This window comes from Saccostrea cucullata, unplaced genomic scaffold (assembly GCF_032062105.1).
Source record: "Saccostrea cucullata isolate Sc308-1 unplaced genomic scaffold, CSIRO_AGI_Scuc_v1 ctg7567, whole genome shotgun sequence".
Taxonomy (NCBI): Eukaryota; Metazoa; Mollusca; class Bivalvia; order Ostreida; family Ostreidae; genus Saccostrea; species Saccostrea cuccullata.
This window is the reverse complement of record NW_026927439.1, coordinates 8,166-30,054: the sequence shown is the minus strand read 5'-3', so window position 1 is coordinate 30,054 and position 21,889 is coordinate 8,166. Positions and strand designations below refer to the sequence as shown.

At 34.0% G+C, this 21,889-nt stretch overlaps 1 protein-coding gene and 1 long non-coding RNA gene across 3 annotated transcripts; one reads left to right on the top strand and one right to left on the bottom strand.

Annotated features, from left to right (window-relative positions):
• The first annotated feature begins 381 nt into the window (after positions 1-381).
• On the top strand, positions 382-20,566 carry LOC134274476 (rab GDP dissociation inhibitor alpha-like). Of its 2 annotated transcripts, XM_062756750.1 has the most exons (11): positions 382-529; positions 3,943-4,050; positions 4,576-4,672; positions 5,070-5,204; positions 13,777-13,975; positions 15,989-16,120; positions 16,431-16,599; positions 16,917-17,019; positions 18,348-18,492; positions 18,884-18,938; positions 19,277-20,566. In XM_062756750.1, the coding sequence occupies exons 4-11, from the start codon at positions 5,171-5,173 to the stop codon at positions 19,415-19,417; spliced, it is 978 nt and encodes a 325-aa protein (XP_062612734.1). In that variant the 5' UTR covers positions 382-529; positions 3,943-4,050; positions 4,576-4,672; positions 5,070-5,170; the 3' UTR covers positions 19,418-20,566. The 2 variants fall into 2 exon arrangements, with proteins under 2 accessions (XP_062612734.1, XP_062612735.1); XM_062756751.1 differs by lacking the exons at positions 382-529; positions 3,943-4,050 and adding an exon at positions 4,124-4,142.
• Positions 1,928-2,832, bottom strand: LOC134274475 (uncharacterized). The gene is made up of 3 exons (XR_009993630.1): positions 2,575-2,832; positions 2,287-2,387; positions 1,928-2,175 (listed from the first exon to the last, which is right to left on the bottom strand). It is a non-coding gene; the product is annotated as an uncharacterized LOC134274475 (long non-coding RNA).
• Positions 20,567-21,889: the final 1,323 nt, after the last annotated feature.

Below are 21,889 nucleotides of genomic sequence, written 5' to 3'. Positions count from 1 at the left end.
CTATAGCCCCAGTTGTGGAATTTTAGCTTAAAATTTGAACAACCATGTCGAAATATGGACTGAAGTCCAGATATTTTTTATAGATGGTCTCATTCGTGTTGCAATGCATTCGCCTCACAAGTTGCAAAGTTTGTTGTGGAGGGTAGCTAACTGCGAACAATCGATATTTTGATTCTGACGGTGATAAAATCCCGGAAGTAACCAAACAGCACACCAGATGGCGAGAGGATATTATTCCGCTGCATAAATAATAAACTCGACTGTTGTTTTCAATAATTTGTAAAAAACTTTTTATTTTATCTGATTCTTTATGCAGTATTAAGTGGTATATATAGTCTTATTGATAAATTTGACGGAAGAATTAGGCCACATGCAGTTTGTAATGTGCCCAAATTCATACGCGCATGCGACCATTATCATCCGCCGGCAGAAGGACCACACCACCTCACATTAATTTTAGTTGTTGCCAGCTCACTAAGTAACCATGGATGAAGAATATGATGTGATCGTTCTTGGAACTGGACTAAAGGTGAATTTCAGTATTACAAATGTAGAAACTGTTAAGTTACCAGTCCTTAAATTCAACCAAAGGGAATAATTAGTGTGTTATGACTTATTTTTTTTATAGTAAATTCACGAGACAGATTAGCCACTTTAGAGGAGAAAAAATAATAACACAAGTTTGAAGTATATAGATGTCAGATATAAATACATGATATATATAGTATTTTATTCATAACCCATGATAAGGGTTTCATGAAGAAATGATCAGGATTTTCGAAACTCTTTGTGCTTTTCACAGAGTTATGACTTTAATAAATGTTTTGCACTTTTTGATATAATTTGTTTGGAAGTTTTACATGCCAAAAAAATATTTCCCAGGCATCGAACCCTGTGCCCTTTTTTTGAAATCCCTTATACATGTTATAAATCTCAAACAATTAAGTGAAAGACTTATTTTTTGAAAGAGCTGGTTCTAATGATTTTTTGAAAATTACCCTGAATGTTTATTTTTTAAGCATGTTAAGATCTCAAGATTTCCTGTTTTGTGTTCTGATTCAAATGATGAATCAATTTTATTGAATCAGTTCTGTTGCACATAATATTTGTGAGAATGCTTGCTTTATCATAATTATAGAAAATTTTATTTCTAAATTAGGCATACATTAGATTATTTACTTTTTCTAAAATTCATTCTGAAGTAAGGCAAACTTCTAAACCCCTTTTAATTTTCTTGACATATCTTGAAGGTACTTGGACACAGATTTGAAGTCAATATTTTCTCTATAATATTACGACTTATATATTTTAATAGCATTTCACACAAAAATTAATTAAAAATCTTATTTCATTTAAAAGTTATTAAAACTTCAAATTTTTTGGCGGGTTTGATTGACACATCCTTGCACTTTCACAAATTTTAGCCTTATTCTTAATCCTTAGGAAAAGTGGCAATCTTGTTGTGTATTAATGAGAAATATGAAAACTTTTATCCAGAAAAATAATTTTATACAGAGTAGAAATATTAGAAAGCAACACTCCTTCACAAGTATCGTCATGCCCAACTAAGAGTTGCGTACAGAGTTTAGCAAATCGAGCACACTCGTGTTATGTACACAGTTTTTGTGAACAGGACACGAGTTCTGTTATTGCTTATGTTTACAATTCACCGGTTGCGTTCAGTCGTCACAGTCTGCTTACCACAACTGCACGGACTGACAATATATTGTGTGTTTGTTTTGCTTCGAACATGTCTACTCTGAATTTTCTGGATTAAAGTATTAATATTTTTTATTTATACAAAACGAGATTGCCACTTTTCCTTAAGATAAAGGCCATTTTTATTTTATTAGTTGTTTTACGGATTTTTTTTTGGAAAATGTCCATTGGGTGGCTACAAAAAAAAAAAAAAAAAAAGAAGAAGAAGTGTTCAATGTTCAAAACTTTAATATGCAGCATATCAAAGCAGTTGGGGAAATCAACCTCAGAACATTGCACAGAAATGTCTTTCTTGGCATTCCTCACTAAAAGAGAATGATTCTCCGAGCAGAGAGACATATTATGTGAACAATGCTAAACTTTCTGTGTATGTCTATGACTGGATACGGGTGTCCTCTCACTGCTACGTCCACATTGCCACAGAAAAACACACTTCAGCAAATTTTACACAACCCCCTGTAAAATAATAAAAGTTTAATCAAATTCAGATAATACCTTTTCTTAAACAGTATTAAACAGTATAAAACTAAAATTCAGTGGACAATTAATGGACACAAATAAACTTACCAGAATGATAAGTCATCCCCATAGGGTTTCACATTCCTATGACTCTCATACAAACATTTTTTGTCTTAGAACATCCTGATGAGTCTGTTCCTTTTCCAAATCTAAAATTTAAACTTTAAGAAACATTTCTTTCACATCATTTGATAGATTCATACCTGCACAATGATAAAAAAATCTTTTATTTCTCTGACGTTTTAACAATTGACAACACGTCTTGTAGATTTTTAAAATACAGTCAAACATGTTCTTTTAAAAATGTCATAAATAATATATGAACTGTTAACTAACCATTAGATATAACTGTTTAAAAATTCGCCAAACCCTCAAAGAAAAGTTATGGGTGTCGGATGGAGCGCAAGTGATGACATCAGATTCGTTGGTTTTGGCTGTAATTTCCTCAACCACCACACTCCATTCGCTGATCAGATAACATCATAATAGAATAATCACCAGCCTGATCAGCTCATAAAAACCGTCATACATTTACTACTGTCCTTAAAACATTTATATTCTGTTTTGAAAAACCTAAAATGTTTCACATGACATGGCCGTCATACTTATTTCATCTCTGACTACAAAACGCTTGCAGAGTTTTTTTTAAAGGGTCAATAGTGGAAGCGTTTACATGATTCTGATCACAACTAAGTAAAATTCAAACAATGTACGGTCATTTCCGGATTTTTTAAATATGATTGAAGTAAAGTTCGATCGGCCATTATAAAAAAAGGATTGAATGGAATTTTTATTATTTTTCCAAAACTTAGAAAAATGGGGTCGGCGGATCCGTAAAACAACCAATAAAAAAATTTTGGCCTAAGAATAAAATTAATTTGTGAAAGTGCAAGGATGTGTCAATCAAACCAACCAAAAGATTTTAAATTTTAATATCTTTTATATGAAATAAGATTTTTAATTAATTTTTGTGTGAAATGCTATTAAAATATATAATTCGTAATATTATAGAGAAAATAATAACTTCAAATCTGTGTCCAAGTACCTTTAAATGGGAAATACAGATTGATATTTGTTTTTATGTTTTTCATTTTTTAGAACTTGCATGAACATAAGCAGTTAGCTCTTCTATCCTGTATTGTTGTGCTATATTAATAATTAATATCTAATACCAGAACTCGGTCTCTTTTATGCCTAAGTGCAAATCCATTCAAATTGAATACATTATTGTTCAGTTCATATTTTAAGTAAATATCTGAGGAAGAAGATATAGTAATCTACTTCCTACATTTATGGTTTATTTTTTTATCCTTAAAAGATGGTAATTATGGATGTAGGTTTAAACTGATTAAAATTGGCATCTTGAAAAGAAACTCTTTTAAAATGTCTTATCTTAAATCAGGTGATCATGTACATTTCACCCATGGTTAAGTAAAGCTGAGAAATAAGGAAGACTTTGGCAGCATGTTAAAATGTCTATGATCTGTGTTAACTTTCTTCCTCTCATCTTTAAAAGTTTATTTAAAAAAAAAAGTGAAATTGAAAAATAAGCATACAAGTTCCTGTATAAACATTTAATACAAAGATTTCCTGTAACATTTCATAGCCCTGAAATGAAATGTACCTTGCACTGTCAACAGTATCTGATAGACAAGTTGTTGACCTTTGATTTTAATTAAATTGATTTATCATGTTTATTTCCAGGAGTGTATTTTGAGTGGTATGATGTCAGTGAGTGGTAAAAAAGTACTGCATATAGACAGGAACAAGTATTACGGAGGAGATATCGCATCTATTACTCCGCTGGAAGACGTAAGTCATCATATAAACATGATAAAATATCACCCCGCTGGAAGATGTAAGTCATCAAGTAAACATGATAAAATATCACCCCGCTGGAAGATGTAAGTCATCAAGTAAACATGATAAAATATCACCCCGCTGGAAGACGTAAGTCATCATATAAACATGATAAAATATCACCCCGCTGGAAGACGTAAATCATCATATAATTTAAACATGATAAAATAGAAAGACAAATCCATGAAACCTGGGGCCTGTTTTACAAAAGATCTTCTTTCGACTAAGACCAAAATCTTCACTTAATCGTAAAATTTAGAAAAAATAATGATCCAGTTTGAAATTGCCAGAATAAAAAGTATCTTTCTACATATCTTTTAAAAAAGATGAAAAACATTTTCTATTTATTGTAATTAATAAAGTTATAAGCAGAATTAAATTTTGGTATTTGTCGTAAGTTCTTTAATTTGTAAAACGGATCCCTGATCTGCTTTGAAATTGTTGGTTTTTCATTTCCATTTCATGCCTGTTTTATAGATGTTCCAAATGTATGGAATGAAGATGCCTGAAGACCGGTTTGGAAGAGGCAGAGACTGGAACGTGGACCTGATTCCAAAGTTCCTCATGGCTAATGGTTTGTTATCTAGGTTACCTCTAATTCTTTTTTCTATTATTCAATAAATGTACATCCGAATATGTAATGCTAAGCATACTAAAATTGGTCAGAATTGCTTGACGTACATTTTAGCATGTTGAGTGTGAATTTAAGAATTTGCATTTATGGTCATATTAAATGTAAACTTTAATTTATAAGTTGAAAAACAGAGAAGTTATTTTACAATTCTAATTTCAATCGCCAACAAAAAACACAACAAGCATGATGTTTTTTTTTTTTTACTCTGAATTTTTTTCTGTGTTGGAACTCAATTCTAAGGATTCTTTCCATGAATTCTAATGAAGGAAAAAAATTAGATCTTATAAAAAAAACTGTAGTATAGATATTAACATGGGAACTATGTCTTTTATTTCAGGTCAGCTGGTGTAGTTGCTGATTTACACTGGTGTAACCCGTTACCTAGAGTTCAAGTGTTTGGAGGGCAGTTACGTCTGCAAGGGAGGCAAGGTGTATAAAATGCCTGCCGACGAGAAGGAAGCCCTCACTACAAGTAGGTTTTTACGTAACATTATACATCTATATGGACAAAACTGATGACTGAACACTGGCTGTTTAAAAATTTGAACAGTCTTACATAAAATTTTCCATTATGATCTCAGTTAAAAGGAACACATATGGTAGATGGTCCTTTTAGATCAGTATCTATGACCAGAAGCAAATTTTAGATACTAATGGAAGAAGTATTCATTAATTCATATTTCATCTAATTTGAGAAATAGATTTGACCTGAATATTTAAATAAAAAAAAAAAAAGAATCTGATAGTTTTCAAAGAAATACCGGGTATATGCCCGTCTAAGACTAAGGTATTGTATTATACACCACATAAATGTAGTTCTGTCATTGAGTGGAAATCATCTGATGTATTACAAACAATAAGATGCAGAAAGTCATTGCCTAATTTCAAGTTCAATGATTATATTAACTAGGGCTAATTGTAACGGGAACCGTTACAGATGTTCCCCAAACGCTCCCCAACTCCCTTTTGGTGCCATGCTCCCTTTAACCTTCATTAAAAACGACAAACTCTATGCATTTTACACTTTAACAACGTTTCCCTGAAGTATACCGAGTATATTCAAATTTTAGCATTTGCACGCGTGCACATGTAGATGCATGTGCGTAATGACCATATTCTCTTGTCTACACTATCTATATACATTAATATAATAAAATAATAAAGCATTTAATCCAAAAGTATTAAAAAATACGCTTCATCAAGTGTATTTTTGATTTTACCCATTTCACGTGCATGCACGTGTATGCATGTGCATGATGACCTTACCTTTTTGTAGGAATCCACTATGTCTATCTATGTTCTAAATCCGATCCTGTTTGGTTGAAAATCAAAGGAGTTATACCCATTTAAAGTTTAAGCCAATCAGATTGCAGCGCACGTGCATGCGCGTGTTTTCATGATACCTGCTATAATTATATTGTAGTATATCCTAATGCATGACTATGTTTAAAATTTCAAAGCATTTCTTCAAAAAACAAAAGAGATATTGAAATCTTTGTTTCAGCCAATCAGACGGAAGCGCACGTGCATGCACGTGGGTTCGTGCTAATTTGACCATGTCATATTATCTAGACTATGAATATATCCTTATAGAATGAGTTTCAAAGCATTTCAATAAAAAATGTAAAAGTTATGGCTATAATAAGTATATCGGTCATTTCACTCATTTCACGCGCACGCACGTGCATGCGTATGCGCGCAAAATGACCTTCGTTGTGCACACCTACACTTGACACCTATTAACCCTAAAAAGGTTTTAACTTAGTTGGGTGAACAGTTTCTGAGAACACTCGCGGACAAAAAAAGTACCGGAGAACAAAGAAGAAAAAAAAGAATAATAACTAGTGCTAATTGTAACGGGAACCGTTACAGATGTTCCCCAAACGCTCCCCAACTCCCTTTTAGTGCCACATTCCCTGTAATATACTACATATGAAAGCATTCATTCCAAAAGTATGAAAAATCACTCATTCAAGTGTATTTCTAATTTCATTCGTTCCAAATGCACGCACGTGCGTGCACGTGCATGATGACCATTCCTTCTTGTAGGAGTCCCTTATATTTATCTATGTTCTGAATCCCATCCTGTTTGGTTAAAAAACAAGGGATTTATAGCCATTTCAAGTTTCAGCCAATCACATTGCAGCACACGTGCATGCGCGTGATTTCATGATTTTTTTTCCTATATCGCATCGTAGGATATCCTAATGAATGACTATGTTTTAAATTTCAAAGCATTTCATCAAAAAACAAAGGAGATATAGTCATTTAAAATTTCAGCCAATCAGATCGCAGCACACGTGCATGCGCGTAATTTCTTGAAATTTTTTGTGTATCATATTGCAGGACATCCTAATGTATGATTACATTTTAAATTTCAAAGCATTTCGTGAAAAAACAAAGGCGACATAGTCATTTAAAGTGTCAGCCAATCAGATTGCAGCACACGTGCATGCGCGTGATTTCATGTATTTTTTTCTATATCATATTGTAGGATATCCTAATTCATGACTATGTTTTAAATTTCAAAGCATTTCGTCAAAAAACAGAGAAGATACTGAGATTTTTGTTTTAGCCAATCAGAGCGAAGCGCACGTGCATGCGCATGAGTTCGTGCTAATCTGACAGTGTCACATTATCTACACTATTAATATATCTTTATATAATGAGCTTCAAATCATTTCATTAAAAAAATGTAAAAGTTATAGCTATATAAAGTATATGTCATTTCACGTGTTGCACGCGCACGCACGTGCATGCGTATGCGCGCAAAATGACCTTCGTTCCGCACACCTACACTACACACCCATTAACCCTAAAAAGGTTTTAGGTCAGTTGGGTGAACAGTTTCTGAGAACACTTCCGGACAAAAAAGTACCGGAGAACAAATAAGAAAAAAAAGAATAATAATAATAAATAGTGCTAATTGTAACGGGAACCGTTACAGATGTTCCCCAAACGCTCCCCAACTCCCTTCTCGTGCCATATTCCCTGTAAGTTTCATTAAAGAAGGCAAAATCTATGCATTTAAGACGTAAACAACGTTTTGCCAAAAGTATACCAAGTATTTCAAATTTAAGCAATGCAGGCGTGCGCATGTGATTGCATGAGCGTAATGACGATATCATCTTGTCTACACTATTTTACTCATTTGCACGTGCACGCACATGCATGATGACCATACCTTCTTGTAGGAGTCAATTATGTCTGTCTATGTCCTTAATCCCATCCTGTTTGGTTGAAAAACAAGGGAGTTATAGCCATTTAAAGTTTAAGCCAATCAGATTGCAGCGCACGTGCATGCGCGTACTTTCATGACAATTATTATTATATATCATATTGTAGGACATCTTAAAGAATGCTTATGTTTTAAATTTCAAAGCATTTTGTAAAAAAACAGAAAAGATATTGAGATTTTTGTTTCAGCCAATCAGAGCAAAGCGCACGTGCACGCACATGCATGCATGTGAATGGTGACCATACCATCCTGTAGGAGTCCTTTATGTCTATCTATGTTGTAAATCCCATCCTGTTTGGTTGAAAACCAAGGGAGTTATACTCATTTAAAGTTTCAGCCAATCAGATTGCAGCGCATGCGCATGCGCGTGATTTCATGAAAAATTTTATATATCATATTGTAGTACATCCTAATACATGTCTATGTTAGAAATTTCAAAGCATTTCATCATAAAACAAAAAAGATATTGAGATTTCTGTTTCAGCCAATCAGAGCAAAGCGCACGTGCATGCGCGTGAGATCTTGCTTTTTTGACCATGTCATCTTGTCTATGCTTCTAATATATACTTATAATATGAGTTTCAAAGCATTTCATCAATAATTTAAATAGTTACGTCTGCATCAATTAAGTTGGACATTTCTCATGTTGCACGTGCGAGCTCTTGCAAGCACACGTGCATGCACATGCTTTCATGATAATTCTTATATTACAGGCTGTAGATCTCCCTAATGTATAACTATGTTCAAAATTTCAAATGATTTTATCAAAAAACAAGAAAGATATAGAGACTTTAGTTTCAGCCAATCAGAGCAAAGCGCACGTGCAAGCGCGTGCAATCTGGCTATTTTGACCATGTCATCTTGTGCATACTACTAATATATCCTTACATTATGAGTTTCAAAACATTTTGTTAAAAAATAGAAAAATTACGGTTTTATCCATTATATATTGATCATTTCAAGTTTTGCACGTGCGCGCTCTTGCAAGCACGTGCGCGCAAAATGACCTTGATTCCGCAAATCTACATAACATGTCTACTGACCCTAAAAACATTTCACCTAAATCGGATGTGTAGTTTACAAGATCATTCGCGGACAAAATTTTCCCGAGAAGAAAAATAATAATAATAATAATAATAATAATAAGAAACAGAGTAAAAACAATATGTTCCCCAACTTCGTTTGGGGAACATAATAAGAAACCGAGTAAAAACAATATGTTCCCAAACTCCGTTTGGGGAACATAATAATAATAATAAGAAACAGAGTAAAAACAATATGTTCCCAAACTTCGTTTGGGGAACATAATAAGGCAGCAAAATTCAAATTCTCATTTCTCTACTAAGATTTTTACATCGGGCTCGGAGTTGGTTTTCTTCAGAAAGACAGGACTGGGTTCAAGGCGACTAGGGGTACCACACCGGTAATTGACCAATCAAAATGAACTTAGTCAATTGTAGGTCCATACATTAAGCCGATTTTCCTTTCTTTTGAGAGTTTTTTTAATTTCCTTCCAGGCCAGTTTGACAACTCTGGTACCTGTGCCTAGGAAATTTTATCTACTCTATAAATAAATAAAGTTTTTTGACAGGAACTATTTCTCCAGGGCATAGGAGGCTACTTCCTGGGGTGCTTTTGTGATGTTTATAAAGACATGGAAAACACGTGGATTTGAGGGTAGCCCTGTTTGCATATGCAAATAAATCAGAAAATGTCGTGTACGTACCCTGGTTTTTTGGTGTCAGCTAATGTGACAGGTATTGTTTAACACCCCCTTATCAATATTTTTTCCTGAATTCAAACACGTGAGGTTTTACTGGAAAGAAACGTGTATTGCTTTTTAATATACCGAAACTCGCTATTTCTGGGGATTGTGTAATTCTAAAAAAAATTCAGATAAATTTCAATGGTGAAATAAAAGAAGAATGCTTGGTATTAAAATATTAATTCATATCAGTAGAATTGAATGCTATTAACGACATCTGGAGAAATAGGCTTTAAAAGGTTTATATCATATCTTTGTTCGTCTGCACTTAAATTTCAAACACGACAGAATTTGTAATTTTTGCCGTAAAAATTCATAATTTCTATATACTTTAGAGACTTACCGTAAAACTTTCAGGAAACTTTCTATGAAGTCTTTTCTGCACCTTAAGTGAAATTTTATGTCGATCCCAGGTGTTGATCGAGTTTCAGAGAAATTTTCTACGTTGTTATTGATTTTTTTTTTAAGGAGAAGGGGGGGGGGGGGGGTTGACTTTTTTATTCTAAGCATTTGTTAAAGTGAGTTTGTAAATACATCTACGAACTTGAGCTGGATTGTGACCTTTGGGTCAAGGGGTCAAAGGTCAAGGTCAAAGGTCAAGGTCATCAAAGCATTTCATAAAGAAATATAAAAGTAACGGCCATATCAAGTATACAAGTCATTTGATCATTGCACGCGCGCGAAGGTGCAATGCATGAAAGCTATATCATCGTGACTACACTTTTAATGTGTTTCTATTCTTTGAATTTTGAAACGTTTCATAAAAAAAAATTACGACTATATCAAGTAAATCGGTCATTTAACGCATTGCGCGCGCACACGTGCATGCAAGTCCTTGCATTCACGTTTGATAGTAGCATAATGTAAGAATCCGTCATATCTATTCATATTCTAAATTTCATCCTGTTTTGTTGAGAATCAAAAAAGTTATAGGCATTTAAAATTTAAGCCAATCAGATCGCAGCACACGTGCATGGGCGTGGTTTCTTGAAAACTTTTATATATCATAGTTTAGGACGTATTAAGGTATGATTATGTTTTAAAATTCAAAGTATTTTGTCAAAAAACAAGTAAGATATTGAGATTTTTGTTTCAGCTAATCGGAGCAAAGCGCACGTGCATGCGCGTGCATGCATGTGCATGATGACCGTAACTTCTTATAGGAGTCTATTGTGTCTGTCTATGTTCTAAATCTTATCGTGGTTGGTTGAAAAACAAGGGAGTTACAGCCATTTGAAGTTTAAGCCAATCAGATTGCAGCGCACGTGCATGCGCATGCTTTCATGACAAATGTTATACATCATGTTGTAGGACATCTTAAAGTATGCTTATATTTTAAATTTCATACCATTTCGTCAAAAAACGGAAAAGATATTGAGATTTTTGTTTCAGCCAATCAGAGCGAAGCGCACGTAAATGCGCGTGAGTTCTTGCTAATTTGACAGTGTCACATTATCTACACTATTAATATATCCTTATATAATGAGTTTCAAAGCATTTCATCGGAAAATGTTAAAGTTATGGCTATATTAAATATATTAGTCATTTCAGTCATTTCACGCGCCCGCACGTGCAGGCGTATGCGCGCAAAATGACCTTCGTTCCGCACACCTACACAACACACCTATTAACCCTAAAAAGGTTTTAGCTCAGTTGGGTGAACAGTTTCTGAGAACACTCGCGGACAAAAAAGTACCGGAGAAGAAATAAGAAGAAAAAAGAATAATAATAATAATAATAATAACTAGATCTGTTCTCGTTGCGAGCAACGAGAGGTCTTCCGTCCGATTCAGAAAGAAAAAAAAAAACGTAAAATCGAGCTGAAAATTGATTCATAATTTTGAAGGAGGATTGAACCCAGGTCGCCAACGTAAATGCGCATTTTTCGCTTTTATCCTCAACGAGCAAACCATTAAGCTATCGGGAGTACTGTTCTCCATATACTTGTGTATACATTTGCAACAGTACACCTATCTAAGAATTATAAAAGGTGGTCTACTATTCATAATATCGCGCAAAACACCACGAGTAAATAATCGCGCATTTTCTTTTGACTGATCTATTAAATAGGTATGATAGCTTCAATGAAATTAAATAAATAAAACGTTCTGATCGCCTTTATTTTTATTTCGTTAAGAACGTATACTAGTATTTAACACATTGTGCACATTACATATTGCATCTAGCTTAGTTACACTAAAGCAGTGAAACGGAAATTAAGTTTACAGATTGACACGTAATTACAACGTACTACTACGTGAAAGTCCAAGTAGTTTTCTACATTTTATGTATCCTTATGTAAGAATGGTTTAGTCAAACGCTCAGCTGCCTCCATAAACCCCTACTCGCGAAATGGCGGAGTTGACAGAGGCAGACGCCATCTTGGACCCGCTTCAGATTTTCAAATACACATGTATTAATATCTAGAGTTCTGAATAACCAATATTCAAACAACTTATATAGTAAGCATTAGTAGAAGGGTCTCTATCAATATTCCAAAAATAAATGAAAAATATTGAAAATCAAAAAAGTTAGAAAATACGAATTTTTCAATTCGCTTCTCCTAACGACAGGAAGTACTGACGACGAACGAAAGTTTGCGTCCTGGATGGTAAATATCACAATCTTTAATCCCTGAAAGTTTCATGTTGATATCTTATACCGTTTTTGAGTTTAATCGCGGACAAAATGTGATTTTAATTTCAGAAAATTGTCCGTAACGTGGCACCGGAAGTGAGTTTCCAAGAAATCTCTCGGATATAATAAATTCATGTAACAGCACATCCGTCCTGAAATTTTCATGTAATTTCATCCAGTAGTCTTTGCGAAATCGCGTGCACAAAATTAGAAAGTCAAAAAAATAAGAAAAATAATAATAATAATAATAAGAAACAATAGAATCACTATAAGGTCTTCCGTGAAGACGGAAGACCTTAATAAGAAACAGAGTAAAAACAATATGTTCCCCAACTTCGTTTGGGGAACATAATAATAACTAGAGCAAAGCTCGTTGCAAAGCAACGAGTAGGTCTTCCGTCCTGTTTGACCGGAAGTTTATGCTACTTCCCGTGTGACCGGAAGTGTTGACGACGGACATAAAATTAATTTTTATGCTCCCAGTGACAGATGTTACCCAAAAACTTTTCAAGAACGGTAAAAATACGCGTTTTTCGACTATTTCCGGTTTGGCCGGAAATGACGTCGACGGACGTATTTTGACGACTCCATTAGATTAAGCTGGACATTTTGAACAACTTTGCTTCATGGACGTATTACAAATTCTCAATACTTTTTGAGATATAAAGGAAAAACTTTCGGCCCCTGTAGACCCCTAATTTTAGGGGCCAGCCCTTTTTCCGAGATATCATTTGGAAGAACTTAAAATTCTACACTTCTTTTGTTCTATATGTTTAAACAAAATATTTCCAGGTAAAAAGATATCGTAGAAAAAGTGCTAAAAATTTTGAAATTCGCGATAGGCCTATTTTCGGGCCATACCGAGCGCCGACGTGCACCGCTTCCGGTAAAAATAAAATACATTCCACAAATCTACAGACATAGATCTACTAGACCTGAAAGTATCACGTGTCTATCTAAAGTCATTTAGGAGAAATCGTGCGGACAAACTGACCCTTAAAAAATCAATTTTGTGCTGATAACTCCGGACCGGAAGTGACGTCATCAAAACAGAAAAAAACGCATAAGGTTCAAGTGATGTTACATAAGTCCTGAAAGTTTCATGGAAATCCATCTAGCCGTTTTCGAGAAATCGCGTGCACAAAATCGGTAAGAAAAAAAAACAATAATAATAATAAAAGTGAAAAAGAAACCTAAGAATAACAAGAAGGTCTTCCGCTAAAGACGGAAGACCTTAATAAGAAACCGAGTAAAAACAATATGTTCCCAAACTCCGTTTGGGGAACATAATAAGGGGGAAATGTAGGGTCAGCATTTGTACCAAGCAGTTCCTTACTTCAATTCATTCCTTGGAATACATGTATAATTAAAAGCTGTAGACTTAGACACCATCATACATTTCAGATTTGATGGGCATTTTTGAAAAGAGGCGCTTCAGAAAACTGATGATCTTCATCATGGAATTTAATCTGGAAGACCCTAAGACCTGGCATGGAATCGACCCGAAACAGAGCACAGCCGAGGACCTGTACAATAAGTTTGGGGTGGACAAGAACACAATTGACGTAACAGGGCACGCCCTGGCTCTCCATCGTAATGATGCGTAAGTGACTGTTTCATTGGTGTTTTGATGTGTGCAGCCTGAGTTAAATTAGATCCTTGTATGCCATTAAATTCTTAAAGTCACTGTACAAATTTGAATTAGATTTACGTTGGGCTGCAAAATTTTTATAGTAGCTGAACAAATTAAAACAATTGCAGAGACTTGCCAAGATCCTTTTTTAGGTCACCTGAGTAAACTCAGGTGACCTATTGCTATCTGTTTTCGTCCGTCGTCGTCCGTCGTGCGTTAACATTTGAACATTTTCAGCTTCTTCTCTGCAACCACTGAACCAATTTCAACCAAATTTGGCTTCTATGGGTGAAGGGAAACAAAAATTGTGAATTTCATGATCCCTGCCCCCCTGGGGCCTGAGGGGTGGGGCCAAAACCACTAAAATTAATGCAATCTTTAAAAATCTTCTTCTTTGCTCCTGGACATCAAGCAGTCAAACTGTTTGCATGATTGTAATCAGCATTGAGAAATTCATGGCCCTGGGGTCAGGGGTTCTAGTGCTAGGGCGGGGCTAAATAAGTATATAGTGAAAATGCATTATTTCTTTGAAAATCTTCTTCTCTGCTCCTGGGTATTAAATAAACCAACTAAGTACATAGTTATGATGAGCTAGAGTGTCTCTACCAAAATTGTGAATTTTATGGCCCCAGGGTCAGGGGTTCTGGTGTTAGGGCGGGGCTCTATTAATCATATAGTTAAAACACATGAATTCTTTAAAAATCTTTTTCTTTGCTCCTAGGTATTAAATAATCTAACTAAGTGCATAGTTATGATGAGCAAGAGTGCCTCTACCAAAATTATGAATTTTATGCCCCAGGGTCAGGGGTTCTGATGTTAGGATGTGGCTCTATTGATTATGTAGTGAAAATTCATGAATTCTTCGAAAATCTTCTTCTCTGCTCTTAGGTATTAAATAAACTAACTAAGCACATAGTTATGATGAACAAGAGTGCCTCTACCAAAATTGTGAATTTTATGGTGCCAGGGTCAGGGGTTCTGGTGTTGGGGCGGGGCTCTATAGATTATATGGTGAAAATACATGAATTCTTTGAAAATCTTCTTCTCTGCTCCTAGGTATTAGATAAACTAAGTGCATAGTTATGATGAGCAAGAGTGCCTCTACCAAAATTATGAATTTTATGGCCCCAGGGTCAGGGGTTCTGGTGTTAGGGGGGGGCTCTATTGATTATATAGTGAAAATACATGAATTCTTTGAAAAATTTTTTCTCTGCTCCTAGGAATTGAATAAACTAACTAAGTACATAGTTATGATGTGCAAGAATGCCTCTTTCAAAATTGTGAATTTTATGGCCCCATGGTCAGGGGCTCTGATGTTAGGGGGGGGGGCTCTATTGATTATATAGTCAAAATACATTAAATCTTTGAAATTTTTTTTCTCTGCTCCTTGGTATTAAACAGATGAACTACCTATATAGTTATGATGAGCAAGGGCCCTAATCTTCCAGAATTGTGAATTTCAAGGCCCCAGGGTCAGGGTTACCACAGAAGGGAGGTGGGTTGTACTTTATATACTAAAAATGAATGGTTTGAAATCTTCACTTTGGTATTAATCAAATATTTTTGAAAAGCAAGGATGCCTTTTCAAAAATTGTGCAATGTGTGGATCTAGGGTCAGGGGTTCATGTGTGATGGGGGCACTACTGATTATTGCTGAATATTACTGATTAGTTGAAATGCATTTTTTGTTCCCCTACCCTGCCTATGGGTATTAAGTAAACAAACTAAGCAACTGCTAAGTGTATTGTTATGATGATCAATGGTGCCTCTTTTAAAATTGTGAATGCCATAGCATATGGATTAAAACATGAATCAAATTCAATCATTGGAAAGTTGTTGCATAATGCTCAGGTGACCTATAAGGCCCATGGGCCTCTTGTTTTGTTACATATATTAGATTTGTTATACATCTCATTTTTGCCAGGTATTGTTAAATATTATGTTGACTACTATATATATTTATAAATATAATTTTCTTTTCAGTTATCTTAAGGAGCCCTGTTTAGATTTTATACAGAGAGTTAAGTTGTATCAGGACTCTATACAGAGGTATGGAAAGTCCCCCTTCCTGTACCCCTTGTATGGACTAGGAGAGCTCCCCCAGGGCTTTGCAAGGTAGGACTCTTCACCAAAGCTGACTTTAGAGAGTAGTAATGTATAACGATGATAAAGCTTTAGTTTGCAGTTATCATTAAGTTCATTTTATATTAACCATTGAAAAAGATGATGAAAATGGTGAAAAAAAATATTGTCAATAATTCATACTAAACTGATTGCTAATACTTGCCTATCATTAGTTCTAGATATGGATATGTGATATACATGACATTGTATGTTATACAACAGATTTTAAAAAGAGCTTTAATTAAAAACTTAATCAAAAAAATTTCGAAAATTACATACGGAACTTTAATTTTTTCTCAAGGTTAAGTGCAATATACGGAGGAACCTACATGCTGGATCGCCCCGATGCCACAGTGGTCTACGAAGACGGTAAAGCTGTCGGTGTGATGGCTGCTGGCGAGACTGCCAAGTGCAAAAAGGTCATTTGTGATCCATCTTATGCAAAAGACAAATGTAAACATGCGGGTCAGGTATGATTCTTCATTTAAATTTATATATTTTTAAAAAATATTATCTTTTAAAGAATGTATGAAAAAAGACTTTTTTCTGTTTAGTGTACATACTGTAATAAAGAAAAGTAGTTTTGAATAATAGTAAGTGCAGGTATTATGAAATCTTTCTGCATTAAAAAAGGGCATATCTGAAGAAGTTCGTTTAATTTTGGATTTATATCATTTATTTCCCGTTTTAGAAAAAAAGAGACAATTTTATTAATAAAATAATAACCATGTTTCCCTCTTTAGACTGAGAACTGTAATGTAAAGGAATTTTTCTCACTTTATCACAGGTAGTGAGAGCAATATGTATCCTGAATCACCCTGTACCCAGCACAAATGACATGAAATCCGCTCAGATCATTATCCCTCAGCACCAAGTCAACAGACATTGGGGTAGGTTTATCTCAGTATCTCACTCAGATTGAAATATCTCAGACATTAGGGTAGGTTTATATCTCAGCATCTCAACAGACAGTGGGGTAGGTTTATCTTAGTATCTCAGATCATTATCCCTAAGCACCAAATCAACAAACATTGACATAGATTTATCCGGTATCCATACATGTTAACTCTACCGATTTAGGCGGGAGTCTACCGCTTTTTTAATCCATCTCCCGCCTACCGATTTTATTCGTAAATCTACCGCTTTTCTATAAAAGTTTTGTCTCAAGTATTTTAGGTTCGCTTGGGTATCCATTTTTGAAGCCACTCGTCATGAAATCTCGTAAGATATCGCGTGATTTAACACGGAATCATACAAACGCTTTTTGTACCGGGGATGTGTACATAGATTTCAAGCACGTATGTCACAACGACAACAGCACAAAAATCAGTGATTACATTGGTTACGATAAATTTCGAGGACATTACTGCAATGAAAAAGGAGAAATAGTATTTTAGAATTGGATGAAAACATTAGACATCGTCTATAAAAGCACAGGAGCTCGAAATTTTATGAATAAAGTCAATAGAAATCACTCGATTGACCAAACGATGAGGCACATTTCTACTTTCGTTTTCGATCATCGCGGGAACTCCAATTTTGTAACGAAACATAGGGACTAGTTTTAGATCTAGACTAAACTTTGTCATTATTTGTTGTGTTTAACAATTGAATGAACATTCAGAAATATTGTTTCTAGGCTATATCAGCAAAGATCACTCTTCAAAAGGCTACGTAGGCAATCAAAGCAAAATGATAACCATAAAAAATATTTGAATATGTATAATTTATGTCAAACTTAATGTGTTTCTGATATTTTTTTGCAATAGATATTTCATATTAATTATTGTATTTTCATTTAAGGCCATACATGTATATAACATGCAATATATCTTCTGAAATCCAAGCGTAAAGCAACGTGAGCACAATGCTACCGCTTTTGTGGTCAGAATCTCCCTATTTTTCATCACAATAGGTTAACATGTATGCCGGTATCTGTATCTCTAAAAAGTTGTGTTCATCATTAGAGTGCTTATCTGTAAAAAAAGAAAAAAAATTCATGTGAAGGGTGAAATATATGAATTTTTAAAAAATAAAATATAAGAGTTTCTTTTTATATACATTGTTTGATTTCATTTAAACTTGTCAGTGTTTTGTTCAATTATCTTGTAGTTCATGTAATAGATAGTAACTTTAAACCCGTCCTCTGGTGTTTAAAATTGCATTGATTAACAATTTGAGGTTTTGAGATTTATCTGTAAATTTCTTAAAATTTCAGACATCTACATTGGTGTGATATCACATGAACACATGGTGGCCGCCAAGGGCTTCTGGATAGCTAGTGTCAGTACTACCGTGGAAACAGAGAATCCAGAGGCGGAGCTACAGCCAGGGCTAGACTTACTGGGACCAATCGAACAAAAGTAGGTGTTGTCTTAATATAGTGGGAGGAGCAAAGATCAGTTACATTGTTAGCTTTAAAATATTGACAGATATTTTTTAACCCTGGATTCATGATAATGCAAGGTTGAAGGGTAGCTTGTGTTTGCACACTAGGGGACCTTCAGTTGGCCATTTATCTTTCTGACAAACCAGAGGTCAATAACTTTCAAATCTTATGTTGCTGTCTTATTTTCAAGTCTAAAATTTAAATGTGTTTCTGATGTGTCTGAACTTAAAATTTTTTTTTATAATATTATAAATTAAACTATGATGCTTCAAAGATTAATACTGAGCTACAATAAAAAAAGATGTTTATTTGTCCTTCCAAAACCTACTGAAAAAAAACTTAATATACTGTTATTTTTTTTCCAGATTTGTGTCTGTTCATGATATAATGGAACCTGTAGATGATGGAAAGGACTCTGAGGTATTACATCTGGTTTAGTGTTCATAACAGATCTCACAATTTTCTTGAGAGTTATCTTTCCTGCCTTAAAGTGAGAAAATGTTAAAACAGACAATATTTTTTTTTGCTCTGCCACCTGAGCAAAGGCTTCCAAAGTGACCAATATTTCAAAAAGATTTTAACATGCAGTATTTTGAATAAAGCAAGACATAAAAATCATTGTTAAAAATTCTAAAGGGGAAAAAAAATCCAATCCTCAAACTTGCACTAATTGCATAAAAAACAAGTGTTTAAACTAGTGAAGGACCATCTGATATTCCCTCTTGCTGAACATTTGTATATTTCTTTTATTTTTTTAGATTTTCATCACAAAGTCCTATGATGCCACATCCCATTTCGAAACAACATGTAAGGATGTATTGGAAACCTACAAAAGGGCAACTGGTGAAGAATTCGATTTCTCCAAGATCAAGATTCCAGAAGAAGAGGAGAATAATTAGTGCTTTTATTAATCTGGCACGGTGCCAAACTGGTATATGTGTTCGTTTTGAATGGACATGTGGCAGTGTACTTTTTTCCTTGTCTTCTTTGGTATAATATTATGGACAAAGGCATTGATATTTGCATACATTAAAACGTTATGAGCACCCTTCATTTAATACCATTCCAAGTTTATGAGAAGAAGAAAGACCATTTTTTATTGGCTGGTATCAAAGGTCACAAAGTGTCAACTCTTCCAAACATCATGAATATTTATGAGAAGGAATTGGGTGTCCTTTGCATTTGCGCAATTTAATAATTGATAAAAGCTTTCTTGTCTTCACCAACACTAAGTTGCTTGCTTGATTAAGTAAATTATTTTTATGACTATAAAACAAAAGGAAGAGGGAGGTGTTTTATGTAGAATGCATATTTTTACTTTCCAATGCTTTTAAAATAAATAGTCCAATGCATTAGATGTGACTTTCATGTCCAAGAAGTTATGTTTGTTTGGTGAGAGTTGTGATGTAAATATTGTAGCTGTAGGCTCTATCAAATATCTACTGAAAGTATGAAAAATCTAGGGAGTATGCCATTCTCAAACACATGCATATTCAAAGCATAAAGACATTTTCACAGTATATCTTATAAATGCTATTAAGGGGTAAAAGGAAGAAATTGTACATCTTTTTTACTCACTAAAAATTAATGTTGTTTCTTGTTCAAGTCTTGCTAAAACTTTTGACAATTTAAAGAGATTAATAAGTCAGTCTGTGCTTAATGCAAAAATAATAACATTTTAAGAAAATCATCTTTCCAGAGTAATCATTATAACAAAAGTCTGTCTTGTGAATTGAAATCATGTGTATGAGCTATATATATGAGATTTATTATTAAGTGTAATACATGTATGTGATATTTATTTATGGCTAAAAAAATCTGTGACGTTTCCTCATTTCATTGCTTGTGAAAACCTCTTTTAAAGTATTAATTGCCATTAGTAGTGAAGAAAAAAAAATATATGTAGGTTAAAAAAAGTTTTTTTTATTAAAAATAAAGTATACATTGGTATGATATAACCTAGTCATTATCATGAGTATGTCACAGGTTTATTAAGACAACTTTTTCTGAGACACGATTATCAAATATGAATAAATCAGTAACCATTACCTGTGGTTTTCTTTTTTATTCTGTCATGTTTTTTATATTACCTGTACTGGATTCCTGAATTTCTTAAAAATCATTACTATCAATCAGTCCAATTTTCCACTGACTTCTAAGAGATAGACAAAGTGAAGCATCCATTGACATCTATTGCAATGGAGAATCTCCTCTGACATTTACATGAAAAATGTTGCGTCAAACTCAAGAACATTTGCATACATGCAAAAACAAAATCTGCATCATTTTCAATCAAAAAAAAAGAATTCTCTTATTGCTTTCAACTCTTCTATGCAAGAGATCTATACACATTATTTCAATGCAAAATCAGTGACTTGATAAATGCACGGTTTTACTTGCTAATTCCAAGAAACACGTTTCCCCTGTCATACTCTGAAGATAAAGGGGAAAACATTTTGCTTATTGATAAAATTGATAATCATAATCAAATGTCATAAAAGTTAATAGAAGGTTGTTGAAAGATCTTGCAATTTTATCTGTAGTTATAAAAATGATTTTCATGAGAATTTGTACGTTCCTTTAGCTTAATTTTTGATTAATCATACTATCAATATATAGATATTGGACGAATTTCCCATGAAACAAAGACGCATAAGAAGTGTATTCAAAGACGCTTTCTATCTAAACAACCAAACGTATTATCCTATATTTGTTTGTTAGGAAGCTTAGATACATGTATATTCTTTCCCAGCATGATGCACAGCAATATTAATTTCAACAAGCAAATTCAAAGAATTGTGGTTCCCCGCTTTTGGTGTCTTTTTGGGTGAGATGTCATTTTTTTAATGACATTTTGTGTCTAATATGAACGCCCTATCATAAGTCATCTATATAGAAATTATCACTGAACTCCAAGGTCAAGGTCAAAGGGTTAACGTCCTTGGTATCCACTGAAAAGTCTTCTCAGAAGGATTACATATGTGAAGTATGAAAGCCCTAGCCCTTACCATTCCAAAGTTATGGTCAAGGTTAAAGTTTTCTCATAAGTACAAAAAATCTCCAAGGTCAAGTTCAAAAGGTCAAGATTGTTGGTACCAAATGAAAGGTCTTGCCACAAAGAATACATATGTGAAATATGAAAGTCCTGGTATCTACTGTTCAAAAGTCGTGGCCAAGGTCAAAGTTTTTGAAAAGTAGGTCAAACTCCAAGGTCAAGGTCCAAGGGGCAAAGTTTTTGGTATTCAATGAAAGGTCTTCTCACACGAATTATGTATTTGAGCCGTCCCATGCAAAAAGGGCCCTTACGGTTAAAATTATCAAAATTGACTTTTCAATGGATTATGATAGCACACATTGCAAAATAACCAAAT